The sequence below is a fragment of the Neopelma chrysocephalum genome, unplaced genomic scaffold (genome assembly GCF_003984885.1).
Source record: "Neopelma chrysocephalum unplaced genomic scaffold, ASM398488v2 Primary Assembly neopelma1_23, whole genome shotgun sequence".
NCBI lineage: Eukaryota > Metazoa > Chordata > Aves > Passeriformes > Pipridae > Neopelma > Neopelma chrysocephalum.
The window spans coordinates 30,200,241-30,225,931 of NW_020897691.1; the positions used below are offsets into that span (position 1 = coordinate 30,200,241).

The 25,691-nt window shown below is 38.1% G+C and overlaps 1 protein-coding gene across 10 annotated transcripts in view; it reads left to right on the forward strand.

Moving 5' to 3' along the window:
- The window catches only part of TBC1D32 (TBC1 domain family member 32), an 85,558-nt gene that overhangs the window by 40,967 nt on the left and 18,900 nt on the right, over positions 1-25,691 (forward strand). For 9 of the 10 annotated variants that reach the window (XM_027692292.1, XM_027692274.1, XM_027692222.1 and 6 more), the window contains 4 exons: positions 2,240-2,362; positions 3,639-3,747; positions 4,583-4,676; positions 14,607-14,732. In XM_027692292.1, coding sequence (XP_027548093.1) covers positions 2,240-2,362; positions 3,639-3,747; positions 4,583-4,676; positions 14,607-14,732 — 452 coding nt within the window. Of the gene's footprint in view, positions 1-2,239; positions 2,363-3,638; positions 3,748-4,582; positions 4,677-6,455; positions 7,386-14,606; positions 14,733-25,691 lie in introns of those variants that run through there. The other variant, XM_027692296.1, reaches the window with a different exon arrangement.

The following is a 25,691-nucleotide window of genomic DNA, read 5'->3' on the forward strand; positions in this document are numbered from 1 at the left end:
CAGCATGCCAAGCTGTAACCTTACCTGTACCAACAGAGGTGCAGGGTCACCTCCCTCACGTGACCTTTTGGCAGCACTCTTTGTTACACACCACAGGATGCCACTGACCTTCAAGGGCATGTTGCTGGCTCATGTTCAACCTGTTGTCCACCAGGAGCCCCCAGGTTCTTGTCTTCAAAGTTGCTTTCTAACTGATCAGTCCCAGCCTGTACTGTTGCGTGGGGTCCTTCCAAGGTACAAGACCTTGTATCAAAGCCTGTCTTCCAATGTTTAGCAGTATTCAGGTTGAGAATTCTATCTTCTGCATCCAAACAAAATTTTAAAATATATCTCAAAAAGATATGCTTTGATATTATTGTATTATATGTGTAAAGGTTTTATACATTTTCATAAGCATGCACTCTGTATAGGTGGAATATTGAGATGAGGAGTCTGATCCAATTCTCAAGTTCCAAATGTAATGAAAAAGAACCAAAGAAGAAAAAACTCCACAGCCATATTTAAGTATGTTTACAAATATACACACAATATGACTTCTTTTTTAGTTGCAAACTTTAGTCTATACATTTATGACTTTAGAAGGCACAATAATGAAATATTACCTTTAGCTAAATACATGTACTTCAGCGATAGCATTTTTAAATGGATTTTTCTGTGTAGGTGAAAATTTCATTTGAATTCCAAAGCAGTAGCTGCTCATGTTAGATCTTGTATATTTTGCCACTTATCCTACCACTGTCCCATCTACTTAGTTTTATTTGCTTATGGTTGGTTGGTTTGGGGTTTTTTTGCTCTGCCTTGTCCACCAGAGGAGATGTTAGAAGGCATTCTCAGCCACCAGTCTTCTCCCAAGCGGTTTTTAACTGCTGGAAACACATCTTTGCCATTTATTATACTTAAAAGAAAAAATTATCCATCTTCATAATGGTTTCAGTGCTATTTTCTGGATTTTTTCCTCTCTATAATAATAATAATAATAATAAAAATTATAGTTGAGCTGTCATTTCTTCTTCTGTGATTTAGAAAAGTACTGGAAAGAAATCAATGTCACAAAATAGTTAATGTATAATAAATAAAACCTGAAGAGGACTGAAACTGAGCAGGTCAAGTCGAATTAAAAAACAACAGGAAAAAAAAAGAGACATATTCTCATCTTGACTTTATCCTTGGCCACAATTGTCTGAATTTGGAGGTGTTAAATTATTGAGAGAATGGCTTGTGAATTTTTGCTGTTGTCAGGAGAAGCATATTGGAATTACAGGGAAGAAAATAAGCATTGACTAACAGACTACAAATTTAAAATAGTATGTATTTTACAGTTCATATCAAGTTTTATGTGAATGCAAAATATAACACTGATCAGACTTAATTTGTTGTGTGTTATGACTGTGATAAAACAGGAAATAAAAACAGTAAAAAGAATGTATAGTCACAGTATTTTTCTTGAACAGGAAGCCCTCAATGAAATTATTCTGTTGTGGTCTTAGAGTGAATACATTAGTTTAAAAAAATTGCATGATTTGGATTGCTCTATGTCAGATTTATATGAAAATATATTGGAGTACTTTCACCGTTAAGTTGTCCTGAAGTAAAAGAAAATTGTATATAATATACTGTCATGTGCCTTTGTGATTATGAATTTAATTTACCATTGTTTTATTTTCTCTGGAAAAAAACGAACACAGAAGATTTGTTGGTTTTGTTTCACATTAAATCTTTTATTGCTTTTGAACTGTGTTAAATTGGATTATACAGAGGGGCTTAAAAATCTATTTTCTCAAGGAAAGATATTTTTTTTCTTCCTGCCTTCCTTCCCCTTCAGACAACCTGATTCTAAGTTGCCTTACCAGTCTATTATTATATAATTTCCTTACATTTCACATGGATTGTCTTACTAAGTCTGCATCACTTTTGTTACTCTGTGATATAAAATCAAAAGCAAACTGAACTGACCAGTGGATATTTTCTCTGGTTGTTCAATGCACACAAAAAATCTGTTGGAAACCATTCCCTGTTTGCTTAAGGTCGTGCCACTTGAGTGGCTAAAAAGGATATAAAAGAGTGTTCCTGACCTAGTTCTGTCCGGGTATTTTTCAGATACTTCAAGTTGGTTTTTTTGTTGATTTTTTTCCCCCCTCCCTATCTATTGTGAGATCTCATAAACACGTTCACCTTTGTCTTATTGTGCATTACTGGATTCCTGACTGATCTGCTGTTGTTTCAATGTGTCCTTCTGCAGGTTGTTAAATGTGCTGTGCTGTGAGCTCAATACCCTTTTACTCTTGGAGACTCAGTATAAAGTGTCACAAGTTTTACTAACTGCTCAGGAGGAAAATGTCACAGAAGCTTCAGAAGGACCAAGGTAAGAACTGATTGATGTGACTGTTATTTTAACTGTCAAACTCTTCTCCTGAGAACAAATACATGAATACCTTGGTGGCTTCAAACATACAAATGCTTTCACTTAAACCTGTGTGCAGGTTTCCTTGTGCCAGTTTGTCAGCAATCTTAAATTATGAAAAGATACCATGGTCTTCCCTTTCTCCCATGTCCACACCAAAAGTATTAGAAATAAAAAAGCAAATATTTTTCTACTTTTGATCTGTATTAATCTTAGTTGTTTCTTAAACAAAAACTGTGCATAACTTGCATATGTAAATATGCCTTCTAATTCTGTATGTTTTTTAATGTTATGTATTTATTATAAAATTAGGGTATTGCTTTATTGTTTATGAATTAAAGGCATCATCTGTACTTTGGGTTTCTTTGAGAGGGTGGGGTTTTTTTTGTTGTTGTGGTTTGGTATTGGCTTTTTTATTTATTTATAACTTAGTTGACTCTCCAACTTCTGTGACTTTCCATTGCTGTCTTCTAAGTAAAATTACACAGAGCATCCTTTCAAAAGGAAAAGTATATTTTTGGGTCAGAAGTGGACAGTCATTTAGTTACAGACATTTTTTCCTTTCTCATAGCATGCTGAGTGTTAAGAATTTTCCTCCTGCTGTTTGTTGTATGTGGCCATTACAGAATGTAAATCAACCAGTATGGGTGAAGTCTCCACAGATATAGATCATAGTTATTTACCATTTGAGGATGAAACCTACTATTTCTGTACTGAGGCAAAAGTTTTATTAAGAACCCTGGTGTATAAAAACTGGATTTTATAGCTTTTAAAAAATTTTGTATCTTGGCCTGCACAATGACTTCAGACAGCAAGTTGAGTGTCTTTTAAATTATGAATAACTCTACTTGTTTGTGACAGCAGAAGTATACTGGTAGGCCAAATAAGGAACAAATTTTGATGGTCCATTAACTATCTTTACCCGAATTACTGAACACGTGGACATAACAAAGCTTGTAAATTTTCTACTCTTACGTGTCCAGTAATTGCTCAAATGTTTCTAATCAGTAATGCGTAGCGAATACAAAGTTAGAATAATGCTCAGAGACAAAGTACTTCATGTTTCTGTTTATTTCCTTATGTCTGTGTGTACTCCAGGTTGTCTTTTAAGTCCAGTGTCTTCCTCAAAGTATTCTTTCATATAAAAGTCTTTCGAATTAAATAGTCAGTAAATCAAATTCTAATTTTTGGAGTTTTTTATGTTTCTCTTAGTTTTGTTTGGTTTTTTTTCACACAGAGTTTTTATAATCGATGGTCTATCAGTGGAGAGAAACCACATTCTTGTAAGGATAAATCTGATTGGAGGACCACAGGAAAGGATTTTGCCTTTGAGAGCACTAGATAAGGTTAGAACCTAAAGTTTAGCAGTTTCTCTTTGCTTAACTCCTGACTTCATTAATTGAACATTTTTGCTGATAATTCAGCATGTGAAAAATTACTTAACATTAAGAAATACCAGACCACCTTTAGCTTTATAAAGTGCTAACATTTAAAGAAGTGATATACTGAAAAAATTGTTCCCACTGTCTGGGGATTGGCATGTACCTAGGACATACTGCATTCAGATGACAAGTGTATTTTGCTCCATTTCGATGTTACTTTTAAACGAATACAGTTTCTTTTTTTTTTGCTTTTATATTTCTGTGGATTTTTTTATTAGCTTTCCATTTGTCTTCTTTTTATTTTATATTTTTTCGATGCTTGGGTTTTCGTATGCAGTATCTAATACCTGGAGCTTTCATCAATGCTCTAATGTAGAGTGTTTGTTAAGCAACTCCTTTAAGTGTTCTAGTTCTCACTGGCTGTCAGTCTCATAAAGATGAAATGCAAATTACTGTCAGCACAACCAAGACACTTAGATCAGTGTATGAAATTGGAAATACAGTTTTGTGTTTTGTGGGTTTTTTTAAATTTTTATAAAACTTGCAATTTCCTCTGTGGTTGAAATAAAAGCTGTAAAATCAAAACTGTCAGTGGTATATATCATAAAAAACTCTGGCTCAAATACTTTTTGGATTTTGTATCTTTTTTTAAGTTATGGCACATCTGATTGCAAATTGTAATATCAAGTGTAATTTTGGTGCATAGGTAGTAATTCTGGGAACTGCACCTTTGTGTGTTAATTGCACAAAAGCTATCAATTCTTCTCCTAAATTAATTTATTTCTGGTACTGTTTCTAGGGCAGTGATCCATATCCTTGGCCAATGTTTTCATCGTTCCCTTTGCCAAAGTGCTATCTTGCAGAAATTCCTAGGAAAGCTGAATTCAGACAAGGTACATACAAAGCATGCAAGCAGTGTAGATGTCACACAAGCATCCTGGTCAATTTTAAAATTTCCTTTTCCTTCCTCCTTGCCCCTCCACTTCCCCCCTCACATCCCACGGATTATAATCTATTTAAGTACTTAAGGATATTTTATTGTTGGCTGCATTCTGAGCTAAATAAATTGGTTTGGTTTTGCTTGTCTGGCTTTGTGCAACTGTCAATCTGCAAAGCTCTGTTTAGTAATCTAATTCTTATGCAAACGTCAAGATTAACCTTTTGGCTTGTGTCAGGTGGGTGACTCATAAGGTACATTTATATCATCCCTCTAGTAACTGAAGCAAGACAGTATGGTTAAGCTACAGATTTTTTTTTTACACTATTTTCGTGATTCACTTCCCCATGTTTACAGAGCTTGGTGGTGTGTGAAATAGACAGCTTTTAGGATAGTTGGTTTCCACATTGAACATCAATTTGGAATGTGAGCAGACTGAAGAATCCTTTGAAGAAGTGACTAGTCACAGCAGTTTAATTCACACAGAGAAACCTGTTTGAGGTTTTAGTTTGCATAGACAATGCAAAAGAATCTGATTAATAGTTTAGTAAATAAATAATTCATTGTATTTGTTCATGTTTACTATATCCTTGAGATGTACGTATTGGAAATTATTTGCTAATTTCCTTAGCAGAGACAGATTTTCAGAAGTGGTAGAAATTCTATATTAACTGTAGAAGACAAAACAGTCTGTTTGTAAATCTCTAGGAAAAAATAACTTGAAAAGGTGATTCCCTCCTCTCACAAGAGGAAAGGCCATGTAATTATAAAAGAAGGGAGTTTTCTATATCTTTTCTAATACTGTTCCAGGCTTCCCAAGGCAATATTCATAAGACAACAATCATATAAAAAGTGGGTGCCCAGTTGTTTTAAATATGTCTTCAGGGAGGCGGTAGTATCTCTCTTGGGTTGGAAAAGCATATCGTATTGTATCCCTCAGAACTTCTCTGTTCTCTTGTTCAGAGCAATTCTCTTGCTCATCATTACATAGTGGGCTAATGGAATAACGATTACAATTGTCCGTTTTGCAGATGACAACCAGCTAGGAAAACTTGGGTAAAACTTTGATTAATAGTAAGTTTGCTGAAATAAATTTTCAAGGGTTTGCAAATTAATTTGATGAATAATTGAAATAATGGTATCAAAGAAGTATTTCAATTTGAAGTGGCATTTTTGGTATTAAAAGTATCTTAAGTAAAAGATTATATAACTGCAAAATGAACAGAACGTTTAGTTTCAGAGACCAAATATTTTCTGTTTGTTATTTGGAAAAAGGAAAACAAACATTGAAAGTGTTCTGTTTCAGTACTCCAAAATCACAAAACTGTGAACATATGATTTGCCAGACTGAAGCTTTCAGTATGCGTAAGTTATTTTGAAAGAAAGTGTTGAAATAAATAGACCAAAAATGAAAAGAATAAAATTCATAAATCACTATTCCACTGCTTGGGAAAACAGACATCAAGAGCAAGAGTAGAAAATGGAGAATATCTGAACTGTATTCTTCAGCACTACAATATGGCAGTGATAGAAGTCCTCTTTCACAAGAGAGGTTAAAAATATGATTATGATAAAGATCTGTACATTACATTTATACAAGATAGAAGAGCACCTTTACACAAGTTCTTTGGGGTTTTGAATATTCAGAATTCATGTTGTGTGTTACTTGCACAGCTTGCTCAGAGGTTTAAAAACAGGTTAGAAAAACACTTGTTAAATTTTAATTCTACTTCAGTGCTAGGAGATGGACAGGGTTCACATGGACTTATGCAAGAATTCTGCAGCCATGAAAAAACACTTGTACATCGTATGAGGAGGAATGCATGACTGCTTCATCGTATCTGTCATCAAGGATGGAAAGCCAGCACAATGTTTCTGTGGTTCCCTGAACCTATCTGTGTTCAGATTTAATACTGCAGTGTTCCATTATGTAACCTGTGTGGTATCATTCCTGTCCTCTTTTTTTGGGCTTTTCTAGGACACGAATAATTAAGTCTACTAGATTCTTATTACTATTAAAGAATATAAAGGTTTTTTTGGCTGTAAAAGCAGTAACCGTAGGTTTTATTCTGTCTGTCCTGACCTCTTACTTGCCTCCTCTCTTATTGCCCTTGTGACATGGACACCTAAAGAGAAGCTTACCTTTTCTTTCTGCTTTGAAAATACATCCTGTGTCCATCATACAGTTGTGATATCAGATGTTAAAACATAACCTGAGTTGATTTTTTTTAATATATCTATAGAATAGATATGGGAGATAGCCAGGGGAGAGTTAAAAAAATAATAATAAAGTTTACAGATGTGCTCTCAAATATGACACTGCTGATACTGCTGGTTTTGACCCTCCTTTTAGATGGAGTTGAAAGACAGCTGCAATAACAGAACGTTTGTTTCCCAGAAGAGTGTCTCAACTAATGGAAGGTGTCTTTCTGAGTGCAAGCTGAAATTGCTTACTGAATATTTTGGAACTAGTGAGCTGAATTGAGGTCAGGGAACAGGAAGCTTCATTTCCACTGCTCTAGACCTCATATAGCCTGTGACTGTGTCTAGTATAACACAAGCCATGGAAACCACTTTGACTCTTATGCTGAAAGTAATGTAAGAGGGGTTGATACTAAAAAGGACTTATTCACGCTGAGTTTTCTATAAAGAAAACCTAAGAAATGTGGATTTTTTTTTCTCTCTCTAAATTCTTTTGAAGGGGCATCAGAATGGGCTGCCCAAGGTGGTGGTAGAGTCACCATCCCTGGAGGTATTTAAGAATAGACTGGATGTGGGACTTACTGCCGTGGCCTGGTTGGCAAGGGGATGCTAGGTCAAAGGTTAGACTCAGTCTCAGAGGTTTTTTCCAACCTAGTTGATTCTGTGACAGTGGTAAACGTGTAACATTGGCACCTTTTTGGGTGTTCAGTTTGGGGTGGAAAGGGAGGAGAACTAAAGAGCTGTAAGAAAAAGCAGAGCAGTGCTAACTCAGATTGTTCTGATAGAACATGTGTTTCCCAGCACCAAGGCCTGAAGGCTACAACTAAGAGAACACTTATTTAACACTCTTGCTATTATTCTGTGCAACTGTAGTGCTCAGAGACATCAGCAAGTGGATATTTGGACTCATTGCATCAAAAATTAATTTATTGTAATTTATGTTGGTACAATTAGTAACTGAATTGGAGTATTGGAGTAATTCCTCCATTTCATGATGACACTTTGAGTAAGTAGACTCACTCCAAAAGTGTATTTGTACTTGGGGAAAATCTGTAGTGCTTCACTATTTACAACTATCTGCACTGGTTTTGCAGATGTTAGGTATTTGTCCATGTGGTATATGTGTCTGTCGGAAAGGATTTATAGAAAAATAAACTTGCTTGGTTGTGTATTAATATGCACGAATTCTTTCAGCCGGTACTTAAAGTTTGAAAACTATTGGTTAGCAGTATATTAATGATGCACTGCTGTCTAAGATAATTTATAGTGAAGCTTCAAATGATTTATGTGAATCATTATTTACATGTGGAAATTAATTATGCCGTTTCCACTTGTTTACACTGTAGCAAGACACCTGTTGCTTTTCTTTTGTTTTAATTGTTCAATTATTATTTCATTAAGATAATTTGAGAAAGAACTATCAAGTGGTTTTCAAAAAGTGATAGTTCTTTATCATTCAGGAAACAACTATGAAAAAGTTATTTTTTTTACTTGTGATATTAACTATAGTGTAGATTTTTAAAAGTTAAACTCTTTAGAATTCTTTAGAACTCTATTAAACTGTAATATTCACTGTTATATTTGCACAGACGATGTTTTCCTTTTCTACTTCTAGCTCTGCAGTTATGACAGTTGGTAATGAGTGTGACTGAAGAAGTGTCCGTAAATGTTCTGCAATGATGTATTCACTGCTTAGCATTTCCCTAAACTTAAGTATCCCACCATTCAGTACTCTTACTTCCTTCTAGACTCCTACAGTCCAGAATTGCTACCAAAAATCTTTGGTAATGTTCTTAAAGTATTTTGATAATTTATCTCAGCCACTGTTCTCTGAGTTCTTTGCTTTGTACTTCTAACTTAAATGGGAACATGCTGCCATGTTTCTGTTTGGTTTCGCTGGGGGGATTTTTTGGGTTTTTTTTGTTTGTTTTGGTATGTTTGGTTTTGTTTTGGGTTTTGTTTTGGATTTTGTTCTTAAATCTGATCTCAGCACTGTTTTTTTACTACCTGTTTGAAACTAGCAGTTGCTTCTTAATTTTTATTCTAAACTTCCTCTGTCAAAGAATCAGCTATATTAGCTTTCCTGTTATCCCTTGTAATTTCACATAAACGTCTTTATCACCTGCACTTCTTTAACTTGTCCTCCTTTTTATATTTGTCTCAATATTCATGTATGAGACTCATATCTTTTGCTTCTAAGTCCACTAAGTTAATGAAAGATGAAAGAGCAGTAAGTAAACAGGTCTATGAGAACTGTACATGGGGCTTCCTAAATTATATATCCTTATATGGATTTGTTTTCATGTAGTAGTCAAATACAATATCGTCAGGTTATTCATTATCTCTCAATTTAGGTTTTGAATAAGAGACACATGGATTTACAGATCTTAGTTTCTTTGTCACAGAAAAACACTTTTATCACAATGCATAATCAGATGAGAAAGGATTTGTTGCATTTCTTATGTTTTCTAAAACATTGATGAATTTTCCTAGGTCTTACTTGCTTTAGACACAAAAGCTAGCTGAAGAATTATTTGAAGAATTATAAAGCAGCATCTTTCAGGGAAGGAGGTCAATTTAAACTTGCAGTTATGGTGTGGTGGTTGAGATTTCATACATGCAGGTAACTGTAGCTTATTTGTAGTGCAGTTTCATAGCTTCATAAACTAGTAAATGTGATGGTTGTTTTTTTTTTTTTCACATGACTACACAGAGCAACCAATGCTAGCACAAAGCAAGAGATGGGATGGCAAAATATAACCACATATGAGGAAAAAAGCAGGAGTGCAGCAGATTAAATTTACGTTAGTTTCTTTTCACTCATGATATATTTAAAAGCTCACTAGCATCAGTAGAGGAAGGTCTTACTCTTTTTCCTCCTCACTTTTTCTTTCTATTGACTTTTTTTCCCTTCCTTCTGCTGTTCCTTCACCTTCTGTCCCTTTACCCCATTCAGCAGTTCTGATATTTCTTCCAGAAAAAAAGAAAGTAAAGTCATTAATTTAGGCTAACTAGTGAACTCATTTAATGACATACCAGAAAAGAGAATAAAGAAAAGCAGAACTTCTTTTATTGGCATTGCTGTGTGTTTAGAACACCTCTAGTGGTAGTGTGAAAGCCCACGCTCAGTAACAAGTAATACAGGTAGCCCAGGACTGTGTGGTTGTTTGAGTTCCAGGTCTATGGTAATACCATTGGGCAAGTTATAGTTGCATTCTAAATTGTGAAAGTGAGTTGGTGTTTATTTGCTATCGTGAGTTTTTTGGAAGCAATTTTCATTCAAAAAACCTCCCAAGATTCTCTTTTTTTTTTTCTTTTTCTTTCTTTCCTTTGTACTATGATGACCTGCTGGTAGAAGCGGTAGTCCACATTTAATGACAAGTTAGGGGAGCAAGTGGTTTACCTGGAAGAAAATGAGAAGCAGCAAGTTTCCACTATATAATGCCAGTTACAGAATGTAATGGATGTATTAAATACATGACCACTACAGAATCTTGGTTGCATGGATCTTAAGCTTGTTTCTCTGTCATTTGAGTTTGAACATTCTTGTGTGCTCTCTGACGATCCTAAGTCTTGCATCCTCCTTGACTGAGAGAAAGGAAGTCCACTGGTTATATAAAAATGATTTCCTATTCTCAGTAGGGCTTGCCACTCACTGTTCTGATGACAGGCAGAGCACATGCCTATCTGCATTGGTTATCTTCCAAGTTGCTTAAGATCCTTCTATATTAAATACTACCTTCCCAGAGGAACCTTAAGGCAAGTGCGGTGGTCCATGGTATTTAGCAAAAGTTCCGAAAATACTGTTAATCCTGCAACCTTTATTTCCTTATCCTGTTGTTGGAGCATAAATGAACACTGTAGAAGGTTACATGTTTAAACAGTACAATTTTGGATTCATTGACCCTGCTGGATAGTAGCGTGTGCACATTTCAGCAATCACAAATATTTAAGCTTGTAAAACCTATAGGAGAGGAAGAATATTAGAGACACAAACTGTGCAAAGAAAAATCTAGGGGTCATACCAAGAAGCCAGGAGGGGGCAGCAGAGATGCCATGATCTTGAAATCCTGCTTTCTTGAAATTATTGGAGGATACTTTTTAGTAGTTGTATTTCCTTCAGAGGATTCAGAGTTTCACCCTTGTCTCTGGTGAGTTGACTGATTAAATCTTAGCTTGTAGTTTCTGGTTCTTGTCTGCCAAACTGATTTAATGCAATCCATTAGGAAGTAAAACGACTATTTAACTTGTACAGAGGAGTGTTGCTTTGTAGTTGTAAGATTTTCTTCAATATTCACGTGTTACAGAAGTAACAGAAAAGAGCAGAGAAAGAACTAGAAGTCCTACTGACAATACTGTAAGAGTTAAATCCTTTTTCACATTAAATTTTGATAAATAGGCTGTTCTAAGTATCAGTGCATGTTATTTGGAAAGAAACTGAGGACTAGTTATTTGAGGATAACAGAGACATTTCAGGTTAATTAATTTGGAAACATTATTAATTATAATAATTACTATAATAAACTTATTTTAAAATGTTGTGTATTGTATAATAATTTCCAATGACAGGGATACAATTTACTAATTATAAATCATTAGGGTCTTAGATGAGCTTAAAATAAATTATATGCAAAATTGGAATTCTATTGAAAATATTCCAGTAATTTTAAAAGAATAAGATAGTTTGAAAATAGTATTTTGAAACTGAAATACTACAAAGAAGAAAGTAACAGCAAATATTTTAAATAGCCATAGACTGGCTCAAACAATTGTTACGTTTCATGACAGAATTAATTTCTGTAGTGCCCAAAATGTAGAAACAAAGAACAAAGAAGAGCTTGCAAGGTCTGAAGAACCTTCATCCCTTAGTTAGTAGTAGTGTCGGCTACAATCCTTTCGTAATGATGGGAACTGCATGGTCCCACAGCAGAGGGAGTGTGTACAGCTGGAGCAAGGGCATGTGGATTTACCTTCTCACAGATACCATCTTTTTCTTTTTCCCCTCAAGTTGACCAGAAAGTATTTAATAGCAGCATCAAGTACTCTGGGAACCAAGCTGCCTAACGAGAGGCAGTCTAATTGACTGTTTCCATTTTGTAGGATTTTGATCAGTTTTATCTTGCACAAAATTACTTTGTAAAATTACTTGGCATTTGAACTTGAAATTTGTTCTGGCTTCAGAAAACCAATTTAAATAGTCAACTGTTCCCAATATATTAAAATTTTTGAACAAATGTTGCTTATGGTAAGAAATTATGTCCTCTTTGATTTCCCAAAGCATATGTATACATTATTTAATTGCTATCTTGCATATAATTTTCAGTGCTCAGCATCATCACGCTTAATGGTAGCTTGCTAATGTTCATTGTTCAGTGTGAATTCCAAGACAGACATTTTGGTTACATAAGATTTTTTATTTAAATAAAGAACTCTTAAGGCTTTAAGTACAGACATCATACTGTTGAAAGCCAACTTAATATTGTCATGTATGATTACACATGCTAGTTCTGCATTTGTCACTATGGTTCTGTTTTCAAACTTCTGTGAGCGTCAGCTGCTTATGAAATTGAGTTCCAGAGACTGTGATATTTTATTCTAGAAAATTGGTAAAGTATGTGTAATTGCCTCCAACTCAGTAGAAGACAGAAGTGAAAAAAATCACTTCTAGCCAAGAGAGAAGAGAACATACTGTCCTTTTGTCATGGCATCAATGACAATTTTAACTTTGAAGGCATGTTTCCCTATTGTAAAGAGATAATGTATCTTTAGTAGCAAGGCAAGAGTAACACTAAGGAGCAATCTTTGAAATTCTTTCTTTTCATCAAAAATAAATATTTCATTAAAATCTTTTTCATAAACTGTCCCACAAATGTCTTTTATAAGCAAGCTGAACATGTCATGAAAAACATTATATTTGTGCCTCATATATAACGATTATACCAAAGACTGTGTTTTAATAATGCTCAGGTAAAAAGTCAACCATTCAGAAGTTAAAAAGAATGCTTAAATTATATTGTTTCAGCCTCTGACAGAACCAGCAAAAAACCTGTGGCTCTGGGCTGGAGCATGTTGGGTACACCTAGATTCTTCAGAAAACTTAATTAAAATTTCTGAATTTCTCTAAAAGTTAACACAAAACTTGCAAGGGGACATTTCAGCAACAGCAGAAGTATACTTTTAGTCTAATGTTTTGTCCCAAATTTAAGTCCTTATGTGTTGAGAAACACTGGAGATTATCAGCAAAGCCATTGTAAGAATTCTCATAACACAAGGAGCCCAATATATTTTTGGCAAATTTACTCAATAGGTGTCCTAGAAGCCTGAAGGCATGCACATCCAAAGCAGCAGCATCTGAGGGAAACCTTCTTACAGAAAGAAGCAGAAATTTTCTGTGGAACAGTATTATGTTGCTGTCTTATCATGCTTCATTTCATGTTCTACAGAACTGTGCTGCCATCTCACTAGGGAATGAGGGGCTGGAGAGTAGTGCCACAGAAAAGGACCTTGGGGTCCTGATCAACAGCAAGTTGAATATGAGTCAGCAGTGCCGTGGCAGCCAGGAGGGCCAACCCTGGGGGGCATCAGGCAAAGCATCGCCAGCCAGTCAAGGGAGGGGATTGTCCCTCTCTGCTCTGCACTGGGGTGACCTCACCTTGAATATTGTGTGCAGTTTGGGTATCACAATATAAGAAAGATACTAAGCTATTAATGTCCAAAGGAGGGCAATGAAGATGGTGAAGGGCCTTAAGGGGAAGCTGTATGAGGAGCAGCTGAGGTCACTTGATCTGTTCAGCCTGGAGGAGACTGAGACTTCCTTGTGAGGGGAAGAGGGGAGTCAGGCACTGATCTCTTCTCTGTGGTGACCAGTGACAGGACCCAAGGGAATGGCCTGAAGTTGTGTCAGGGGACGTTTAGGTTGGATATTAGAAATAAGGTTGTTCACCCAGAGGGTGGGTGGGCACTGGAACAGGCTCCCCAGGGAAGTAGTCACAGCACCAAGCCTGCCAGAGTTCAAGAAGTGTTTGCACACTGCTCTCAGACACATGGTGTGACTCTTGAGGTGTTCTGTGCAGGGCCAGGAGTTGGACTCAATGATCCTTGTTGGTCCCACTCAGTATATTCTATGATTCTGTAATAGGGAAAGCAAAAGCCACACACACAAGCAAAGCAAAACAAGAAATTAATTCCCTGATTCCCATGGGCAGGCATGTCTTTAGCCATCTCCAGGAGAGCAGGGCCCCATGACACGTAGCAGTTACTTGGGAAGACAAATGCAATCGCAGAATCAATTAGGTTGGAAAAGATCTCAGAGATCATTGAGTCCAACCTTTGACTTAATACCACCATATCAACTATAATCATGTCAATATCACTCTTAGCCACTGTGAAGAAAATTAACTCTACCCCAGCCAAAATAAGCAAAAAAGTCATCAGTAGGTACAATGAATATTTCTGTTTTGTATAAAGCAGAATGTCATCAGCTTTAGGACTGCTTCTCCAGTTTAAAAATTCTCTTAGGATAAGACATATTTATATAATTTCTTTTTCCAAAGGTATGAGTTCTGCCAAAACTACCCATGGCAATGGGGTTGGAACTAGATGGCCTTTAAGGTCCTGTTTAACCCAAATCATTCTATCGTTCTGTGATCATTGCAAAATAACACTAATTTTTCATTTCTTCTAGATAACGATCTTGACAAGCTCTTGACACTCTTGAAAAGTCCAGAGAAGCCAACTGGGTGGACAGAAAATTATAGAAAACAGTTCTGCCAAGTCATGAAAGCCAGATCGGATAGTATCAGTGGACCAGGTGAGTATGACTCAATAAATTTAACAAAGGAAGCAAACAGAAGACCTGTTTGCAGGTAAGCAACTGTTCTTTAAAATTTCTTTGAGGATTACATTATCAATACAAGTAGTCAAAAATTTTGCATTGATTTTAGAAACTATTTCAGTGGGATTTTCTCAAGAAAATAGGGTTTGTGCTTTATGTCCTATTTTTCTCTCTTTATGTCTTTATGACCATAATCCCTCTGTTGTGAAATTTGTCACAGAAAGAAGGCTAAAATGTGAGTTTTTGTTTTTGATCTCTAAAGAGTCCATTATTGACATGCTGAGAAAATGAAAAAGAGAGCCTGAAAGAAAACACACGTTTCTCAGAGATCAGTGAATGACTTTAAATGGATTGGGAAATTATATTAAAAGCCAATTTCACTAAAAAATTTCATAATTAAGCCATACTAAACATCAAAGAACTCACTCATTCACATTTTTTATTAATTTTCACATGTTATTTTCTAGTGACCAGTGCAGTCATGCAGGAGCATTGGTACAGATCAGTTAAAAAACAAACCAGCCAAAGCAAAAACAATGATCATCCATATGACATAAATTGTCAGTGATCAGACATAATAATTCACTTGCAATACCATATAAACTTGTGCAGCAAAAAGAAGCTAGGTGTTTTCGGAAATTGCTGGCTTCCATTTCCATAAGAATTACAGGCTTCATCTGTCTAGCAAGGGCAAAAGGACTCTAGCCGATAAGTTGTCAGGGCTGATCGTGAGGGCTTTAAACTAAGTTTGAAGGGGGAAGGGGTTGAAACCAGGCTCTCCAGAGATGAGCCTAAGGGTGGAAAGCCAGAGTTAGAAGTTATACCAGCAGCGCAGCTGAAGTGCATGTACACCAATGCACACAGTGTGGGTAACAAACGAGGAGCTGGAAGCCATCGTGCAGCAGGAAAGCTGTGACACAGTTGCCATCACGGAAATGTGGTGGGATGTCTCACATGACTGGAGTGCTGCCATGGGTGGCTACAAGCTCTTCAGAAGGGAAAGGCAAGGTAGGAGAGGTGGAGGGGCGGCTCTGTATGTTAGAGAGTCTCTTGACTCTGTGGAACTTGAAGTCAGTAACAATAAGGTTGAGTGCCTGTGGATCAAAATCAGAGGGAAGGCCAAGAAGGCTGCCATTCTGGTGGGAGTCTGTTATAGACCACGCAGTCAGGATGATGAGGGTGATGAATTATTCTACAGGCAGCTGGCAGATGTCTCAAAATCACCAGCCCTTTTTCCTGTGGGCGACTTTAACCAGCCGGATGTCTGCTGGGAACTCAACACAACAGAGAAGAGGCAGTCTAGGAGAATCCTAGAATGTATGGAGGATAATTTCCTGCTTCAGCTGGTAAATGAGCATACCAGGGGTGGGGGCCAGCTAGACATGCTGCTCGCAAACAGAGATGGGCAGGTGGGAGATGTGGTAGTCAGAGGCCATCTGGGGCACAGTGACCATGAAATGATAGAGTTTTCAATACTCAGGGATGCAAAGAGGGCCATCAATAAAACTTCTGCCCTGGACTTCTGGAGGGCAAATTTCAGCAAATTCAGAAGACTAGTTCAGAGAATAGCTTGGGAAACAGCCCTTGAAAACAAAGGGGTCCAGGAGGGATGGACGTGTTCAAGAAGCAAGTCTTGAACGCTCAGGAGCAGGCTGTCTCAGTGTGCCAAAAGGTGAGCCGAGGGGGGAAGATGGCCAGCCTAGCTGAACAGGAAGATTTTAAAGGAAATTAGGGGAAAAAAGAGAGCTTACCTTCTATGGAGAAAAGGGCTGACTACTCAGGAAGAGTTTAGGAATATAGTTAGGTCATGTAGAAAGAAAATTAGACAAAGGCACAATTTGAACTCAATCTAGCCACTTCTGTTAGGGATAACAAGAAGTGCTTCTGCAAATACATCAATAGCAAAAGGAGGGGCAAGGAAAACCTCCATTCTTTGTTGGACATGGGGGGAACATAATTACCAAAGATGAGGAAAAGGCTGAGGTACTTAACACCTTCTTTACCTCAGTTTTCAACAGTAAGACAGGTTGTCTTCAGGACAACTGGCTTCCGGAACTGGTGGACAGAGACAGGAAGGCGAATAGCCCCCCCATAATCCTGGAGGAAACAGTTAGTGACCGGCTGAGCCACTTGGATCCTCACAAGTCTATGGGACCAGATGGGATCCATCATAGGGTGATGAAGGAGCTGGTGGAAGAGCTTGCCAAGCCGCTCTCCATCATTTACCAACAGTCCTGGCTCACTGGGGATGTCCCAGATGATTGGAAGTTGGCAAATGTCACACTGATCCACAAAAAGGGCTGCAAGGAGGACCCGGGAAACTACAGGCCCGTCAGCCTGACCTCAGTGCCTGGCAAGGTTATGGAGTAGATCACCCTAAGTGCAATCACACAACACCTACTGGATGGACAAGGGATCAGACCCAGCCAGCACGGGTTTAGGAGGGGCAGGTCCTGTCTGACCAACCTGATCTCCTTTTATGATCAGGTGACCCTCATGATGGATGAGGGGAAGGCTGTGGATGTGGTCTATCTGGACTTCAGCAATGCCTTTGACACCATCTCCCACAGCATACTTCCAAAAAAGCTGGCAGCCCATGGCTTGGACAGGGGCACTCTGTGTTGGATTAGAAACTGGCTGGAGGGCTGGGCCCAGAGAATGGTGGTGAACGGTGCTGCATCCAGTTGGCGGCCGGTCACTAGTGGTGTCCCCCAGGGATCAGTGTTGGGCCCAGTTCTGTTTAATATCTTTATTGATGATCTGGTTGAGGGGATTGAGTGTACCATTAGCAAATTTGCAGATGACACCAAGTTGGGGAGGAGTGTCGATCAGCTGGAAGGCAGGAGGGCTCTTCGGAGGGACCTGGACAAACTGGTGAGACGATCTGATTCCAACAGGATGAGGTTCAACAAGGCCAAGTGCCGGGTCCTGCACTTTAACCACAACAACCCCCTGCAGCGCTACAGGCTGGGCACAGAGTAGCTGGAGAGCAGCCAGGCAGAGAGGGACCTGGGAGTTTGGATTGACAGGAAGCTGAACATGAGCCAGCAGTGTGCCCAGGTGGCCAAGAGGGCCAGTGGCATCCTGGCCTGGATCAGGAACAGTGTGGCCAGCAGGACCAGGGAAGTGATTCTGGATCAGGACCAGTACTCAGCGCTGGTGAGGCCACACCTGGAGTGCTGTGTCCAGCTCTAGGCCCCTCAGTTCAGGAAGGATGTTGAGGTGCTGAAGCAGGTTAAGAGAAGAGCAACAAGGCTGGTGAAGGGACAGGAGCACAAGTCTATGAGGAGCAGCTGAGGGAGCTGGGGTTGTTCAGCCTGGAGTAGAGGAGGCTCAGGGGAGATCTCATTACTCTCTGCAGCTCCCTGAAAGGAGGTTGTAGACAGGTGGGCATCAGTCTCTTTCCCCAGGCATTAGGACAAGAGAGCACAGTCTTAAGCTGTGCCAGGGGAGGTTTAGGTTGGATATTAGGAAGAAATTTTTTACGGAGAGAGTAATCAGACATTGGAATGAGCTGCCCAGGGAGGTAGTGGATTCACCTTCTCTGGAGGTTTTTAAGATGAGACTGGATGTGGCACTTAGTGCAGTGTTGGATCAAGGGTTGGACTTGATGATCTCGGAGGTCTTTTCCAACCCGGTTGTTTCTATGATTCTATGATTCTGATTATAGTCAAATGGTCAGTACGTAGTTTAACTTTGTGTTTACAGATGCCAAAGATTTCCCTTTATATTATGTAGATATGCAGTTAATAGAACTGACAGTAAAAGATGAAGATCATTTATAAAGGATAAAAGTAACCCACCATTTTTGTTTTACATAAGAGATCTGAATTTTATGATTAATTATATAGCAATATAAAAGTTATACAGCAGTTTCATAGAATCACAGAATATGCCGAGTTGGAAGGGACCCACAAGGATCATTGAGTCCAACTTCTGGCCCTGCACAAGACAACCCCAAGAGTCACACCATATGCCCAGGAGTATCATCCAAATGCTTCTTGAACTCTGGCAGGCTTGGTGCTGTGACTACTTTCCTGGGGAGCCTGTTCCAGTGCCCACCCACCCTCTGGGTGAAGAACCTCTTTCTAATATCCAGCCTAAACCTCCCCTGACACAAGACTAAGTTATTTTTACAGGAACTGATTTAAAGTTGTCATTTGTATAATGTGGTAAAACTCAGTAATTATTGAATGATTCTAAATTCTGTGTTGAGACCCCTGGTGGCCTAGTGGTTAGCGTGCAGGACTTTCACTGCTGCGACCACGGGTTCAAATCCCGGTCTCCTGGCCTGATGGAGGTCGTTAGCCCTGTGTGGCCATCCATCTATGAGAAGGACACTCTAAACAAACCTACGTCCTGAGGACCTCACTGCCATTGTCCAAGCTTGCTTGGCCCCGGCAGATGAACCTTAGGATTAAAGGGTGGGCTCAGTTCAGCGCAGGCTGTGTCTCACCTAAAAAATCCATTGCGCAGGCTGGAAAGGTAAAAGACCTTTCCCCAAATCTTCGTTCGCGAAGATGGGCCATTATTTTTTTTAAATTCTGAGCTTTCTGTTCTTACAGCTTGTTTGAAACAAGTTTGAGTCTGTAGTCTTAGGGGATTGTAAATTAGAGCTTTCACCTTTGATTTGGAAGAATGTGTGTGTAGGCAGAATACATATGTAGCAAAATACATAGATATTTGTATGTAATGCATGTATACACTTAATGATATACATTATATAGTACACATCCACAAATGCACCTATTCAGGCAGCTTTGTGAAACAGGTATATAAATAGAGATTCATCACCATTCAAAAATAGCTGGATGTATTTTATATGAGCTTCTCTTAGTATAAGAAAAATATATTGAAGAGTAGCAATAAAAAAACCCTAGATTTTTCTATCAAAAATGTATTTTTACTTTTCTTGTATGACTCTGATATTGTAGTTCCGTGAGGGGTTTTTTTGGTGTTTCATATTTTGAAGCACAAATAATTTAGTCTTTGTAAAACCAATTTTATTTGAAAGCAATATTTTTTCTAGACTGATCTCATCTGGGATTATATGAAACTTTTGTTGAAAATTGTTCATCTGTGTTCCAGCATCTAAAAACACTTACTTGCTGAAAAAAACATACTTTTTTCAATAAACAGCACACATTTAAAGTAGGTGGCTTAGAAAGAAAAGGAATAGTATTTCCTTTTGTGTTTTGTAGTTATCTGTACATAGCCTTAAAACTTGTGTAGTTTGTTTTCTGCAACTTGGTTGGAGGTACCATCTAGAATGAGGAATTAAGGACAGTCATTAAGATTTCATAACCCAAAGCAAAAAATTATGCTTGCTTCTGGATAACTGTTTCCAACTGAGATGGAACTGGGAGTAAAAGTCAACAAGAAAGTATCTGTGGAACTGTTGTTAAGCCTCACATGGACATCTGCAAGTGCTTTCACAAATAATACAAAAAGTTAAGTATGAAATAGAAACCGAATAGCATAGTGAATCAGAAAGTAAATGAAAACACATTACAAAGTGATAGTAATATGAACTCAGTGTAAGTACTCGTAATTTAATATGGATGCACAGCTCTTCAGATGTTGTATATGCGCTTGGAGATATTTCAGAAGCAGGAAAAGATCTGCAAGCTCTGTGGTTTGAGACATCATGTTCATTGAATCCCTTTTAAGAGAAACAGCTGTGCTGCTGTGTATCTTTTGCAGCATGTGAAGCTCTCCTAAATTTCAGAGGACTGAGAGACTTCAGTCCAGATGCCCAGAAATCAAAACTTTCTCTGTAATTACAGATGGAGCAATCTCTAAGGTTTACAGAACAAAGATGCATGTTTGCGCTTCCTGTAGTGGGCCCTTTTTAAGGGAGAGTGACATTAACTCGAGTTGAACCAGAACATAATGAGCAAAGACAACATTGGATTCAATGACTGTATAGTATAGCGTGTATTGATTTATTAAAACTGTTTTGTGATCTGGTATCAGGATTACCAGATGCTAAATCTATAGAACCTGCTTGAACTCCATCAGAAAATTCTGAGCAAACTGTATAGTACCAGTATCTCTAATTCACGCTTCTGGTGTTGATTACGCTCACGTTGACTTGGTCAATACTTTCGTGCTAAATGCTCTGGTGATGCATTACTTTTGGGAATGTCCATCTTTATCCTTGGATTGACATTTTCTCTGCTAAAGCAGACTGTAGCTTTGAGGTAATTTCTGTGCTCAGACACCAAGACCCAGTTTTGAAAGGCTTTATTGAGCTGCTAAACAGAGATACAAACCTTCTTCAGACTTGTATGTCTTTTAATGTGTCAGGACTGAAAGTGTAGGATTTTTCTTTTTTCATCTGTTCCCAGTTAATGTTGTATTGGCAACTGACTTTTGGAGAGATTCAACATCCTTAATCCTCTCCCTCTCTTAGGAGACTATAAACCCAAAGTAAAATAAATTAAGAGTGTAGCAGAGATCATATCAATTATGTGCTAGCTCCCTTCATAATGAGAGATACTCAGTCCCCAAATCCTAATGATTCTTCTCAAGCTTTATATCCATACGTGGATGTGGATAGGGATAGTAGACTCAGCTAAAATTACTTTCTCCATGGAGTCATTTGGAGTTTCCATCACCTGTCTCCCTGAGGATCTGGATTTGGATCACCAGTATTCTTTAGGGCCTATGAATTTGCCATCAAGTTGTTTTTTTAAAAACAACCAAACAACAAAAGAAAAGACAGCAGCTCTTGAAATTGCATGTGAGTTCTTAATGGAAAACATAGGATTTTTCTTCAGTTTTTACAAGTGAAATGGATGATGGAGAGAGCGGTTACAATCAACAAAGTGTTCTGGAATCCATTAATGTCTTGTGAGCTCTGCATCATCTCAGCTAGTTCTGTTGAAACATGTTGACAGAAAATACTGTGATCCTTTGAGTCAGTGTCATTGTTTGTGATGTATTTGTGCTGCAGCCTTTAGGAATTGCGGCAAAAAGTTGAAAGTAACTGCAGAACTTTCCCCATGGGATAAAGAAACAATAAGATGGATGTTTTCATTAGGTATGACTGTTGTGTGCTGTTGTGGTGTTCTTAATTCAAGATAACAAAATGCTAAACTTTGGCAGTTTATCAAAGTAGCCTAATCGGGCATTGTAAATGCAACTTATATCAAGGTATGCTGTACAGCTGCCAGAATCTCAACAAGGAGGGTTATCTCAGTCATCACCCCTTCTGTGTATAGAAGTAAAGATAAGAGGCAATTTAGTTTTTGATGGAAAGGTTCTCCTGTATTCAAAGGCAGTGGAATACTACATTTTAGTATTTTGCCTCAGTCTTCACTGTCCATCTCTCTTCCCATGCCTCTCAAATGGATGGACGGCAAGACAGGGACTGGGGAAGCACAGTCTCTCCCAGCATAAGAAAAGATCAGATTCATAACCATCTCAGGAACCTGAATGTTCGTAAGTCTATAGGACCTGGTGAGATGCATACCAGAGTCCTGATGGAATTGGCTGATGTAGTTGCCAAGACACTCTGCATGATCTTTGAAAAGTCATGGTTGTCAGATGAAGTCCCAGGTGGCTGGATAAAGGAAAAATTTTAAAAACGGTTGGAAGGGGGACCCTTCCACCAATCTGTCAGCCTTACTTCTGTGGCTGGGAAGATCATGGAACAGAACCTCCTAAAAGCTATGCTGAAGCACATGCAGGACAGGGAGGTGATGCAAGAAAGTCAGCACGGCTTCAGCAAAGGAAAGTCCTGCCTGACCAATCTAATGGCCTTTATGATGGAGCAGCAATATCAGTGGACAAGAGAAGAGACATGGATGCTATCTATATGAACTCTCAGTTGGAGAGTTATGGATTGATTTGTTGGGTGGACTGAGAAAACTGCCTTGCATCCAGAGGGTAATGGTTGTTGGCCTAATGTCCACACAGAGGTCACTGATAAGTGATATCCCTCAGGGGTCCATATTCAGACTAGTGCTGTTAAATACATTCATCAATGACATAGACAATTGAATCCATGAAATTGAGTGCAATCTCAACAATTTTGCAGATGACACTAAGCTGGGCAGTGCAGCTGAGACACCTGAAGGATGAGATATCATCCAGGGGAACCTAATCAAGCTAGAGAAGTGGGCCCCTGTGAACCTCATTAGGTTTAACAAGTCAAGTGCGAGGTCCGGCACCTGCAGTACAGGCTGGGGTATGAAGGGACTGAGAGAAGCCCTGCTGAGAAGGACTTGGGGGTGCTAGTGGATGGGAAGCTGGACATGAGCTGCCAAATGTGCACTTGCATCCCAGAAGGCCAACTGGATCCTGGACTGCATCAGAAGAAGCATGGCAGGCAGGTTGAGGGAGGTGATCCTTCCCCTGGGCCTCACCTGGATTATTCTGTCCATCTCTGGGGTCATTGGCACAGGAAAGACATGGGCCTGTTGAAACAAGTCCAGAGGAGGGCCACTAAGATGATCAGAGAGCTAGGGCTCCTCTCCTATGAAGATAGGCTGAGAGAGCTGAGGTCATTCAGCCTGCAAAAGAGAAGGCTTCAGCTTATTGTGGCCTTTCAGTACTTGAAAGGGGACTTATTAAAAAGATTGGGACAAATGTTTTAGCAGCACCTGTTGCAGTAGGAGAAGGGGTAATGTTTTTAAACTAAAAGGGGGTAGAGGTAGACATTTTTTGTAATGAGGGTGGTGAACCACTGGATCAGGTTGTCCTGAATTGTGGTATGTGTCCCGTCCCTGGAAATGTTCAAGGTCAGGTTGGACTGGTCTGTGAGCAACCTCATCTACTTGAGTATGAACCTGCTCATTGCAGAGGCATTGGAGTAGATGACCTTTAAAAGTCCCTTCCAACCCAAACCATTCTATGATGCTGTTTCTTTTTTTAAGAAAAGTATTTCATTTCAGTCTTCATTATGTCTAGCTAAAGAAGATTTGACTAACTTTGTTCTTGCATTCTAGTCTTCCATAGTCTTAACTTAAGTATGAGAGAGAATTCTCTATGTTGTGATTTCAGAAAAACCACATCAGGGTAACTGCATTAGATTTCAATTCTGAATTGATCCTCAGAGGAGCCTATTCTTCTCTGTGAGAAGAACACAGATTCTCTGAGCTCAATTAAGTGCTTTTTAATGTGGACCAAATCTTCCACCTTCAAGATCACTCAGATCTTGACTCTGCCTGTGGTCTGTTCTTATTTTTCGGTATGACCGCTTTAAAAATACTGTATTTGCAAAAGAAGTTTTTAGAATAATACAAAAGAGTTGTTTACCTTTTTATGTCCTTGATTTTTCAAGGAAGCTTGTGTCAGAATTAGAGTGGAACAGTGGGTCTTTCATATTAAAGAGGAAGAACAATTGCAGATCAAAACTTCTTTCTTCTGTCCTCCAAACCAGTTTGGAGCCATTTCCAAATGAATATCCTGTAAGCCATGTGAATGCATGTGAATGTGCATGCAGGTGTGTAAAGATTATGGCATTTGGGTAGGATTTGAAAGGTTGTTTTTTCCATTAATAAAGAAGATATGCAATCTTTATCTCTAATGGAATCACTGACAGAATTCTTATTATCTTGTTTTCTTCTTTTCAAAGAAATTGGAGGTTGTTCCTTTGTCATTTTAATGTACAGTAGTTGAAAGTCCTCCTTGTTTTTGCCATTAAGAGTGGAATTGCTAACTGTGTTTTTCATACATTTATTATACTGAAGTATGGTTGATGGAGTTGAAAATTTCTGACACTACTCAAAAAAGTCATCGGTCCAAGATTTTTCACTCTTGAATTTTTAACCTCTAACACAAGTCAAGCAGAAATACTGTTAGCTCTTAAGAGAGGGGTTTTTGTATTTTCCCTTAAACTGATTTGAAGCATCTGGATCATACATAGAATATGATCCAGTATGGATCATGGAATATGATCATAGAGTATGATCCAGTAACACTAGTTACATTAGATGATTCAAAAAAATCTGATACTTTTTGCAGTTTTTGATCTTTTTGACTTAAAAATTTCAGAGTAGGGATCAGATAACCTCTCATGGTCGTTGCCTAATAAAACAGATTTAATCACATCAATTTTTTCAATCAGTGCTCTTATGCAGTTTTAAAGCCATTTCAATTACCTTCCTTTCGTACCAAAGAAAAAAAAATCCTTTAGGAATTTGGATATTTTATGAGCATACTGCAATGATTAAAACTCTTTCATTTATTTTGTATATGATTATACATACCTACATTAAAATTCTTTTTATTTTGTGTGTGAATTAAATTTGCATTAGGTGATTGCCAGTCTCCTAAAATGTTCAACACTAATACAGCCAAGCTACCATAATTTAAGAAAATCAACATTTTCACCGAGTTGGTAGGCCATATAAACTCTGCATGAGAAATTGGGCTTTTACAGCAATACTGACTGTACTGTACAATGAACCTGCTGAAATTTCTTTTGTCTACTTTTCTGGTTATATGAAGAATCAGTAAAACAGTTTCCATGATAGTGTCCAAATGGTAGCTAAATGATTTAGTATTAAAAGACAAAAATTAAAATAGCTACTTGTCATTTCACATGGACATTCCTTTGGGAGAGACAGTGTCTTGTGAAAACCCTCTATTTATGTATGAACCACGTGTGTTTTGATAAATTCTCATTTGTGTCTTCCTCTCTCAAACTTGATTAACAGCTTTTCAAAGATCCTGACAGGCACATAGATAAATACTTTCAAATGCTGGAAATCAATTTAGTGCTTGAGTTTGAAAAAATTGCTTAGCAGTTGTGCTGTCGCTTCTCTTATTAACTTAAGCGCTAAACTGAAGTATTCAACTACTAGGTCAAGCTTGTGGATGTCTTCCAACAAAAAGGAAAGAAATGTGCAATGTCCTGACTTGGTTTTAAATTTTCTGAATCATGGGGTATTTTAGTCTTAACATAGTTCTTGTTTATTATCATAG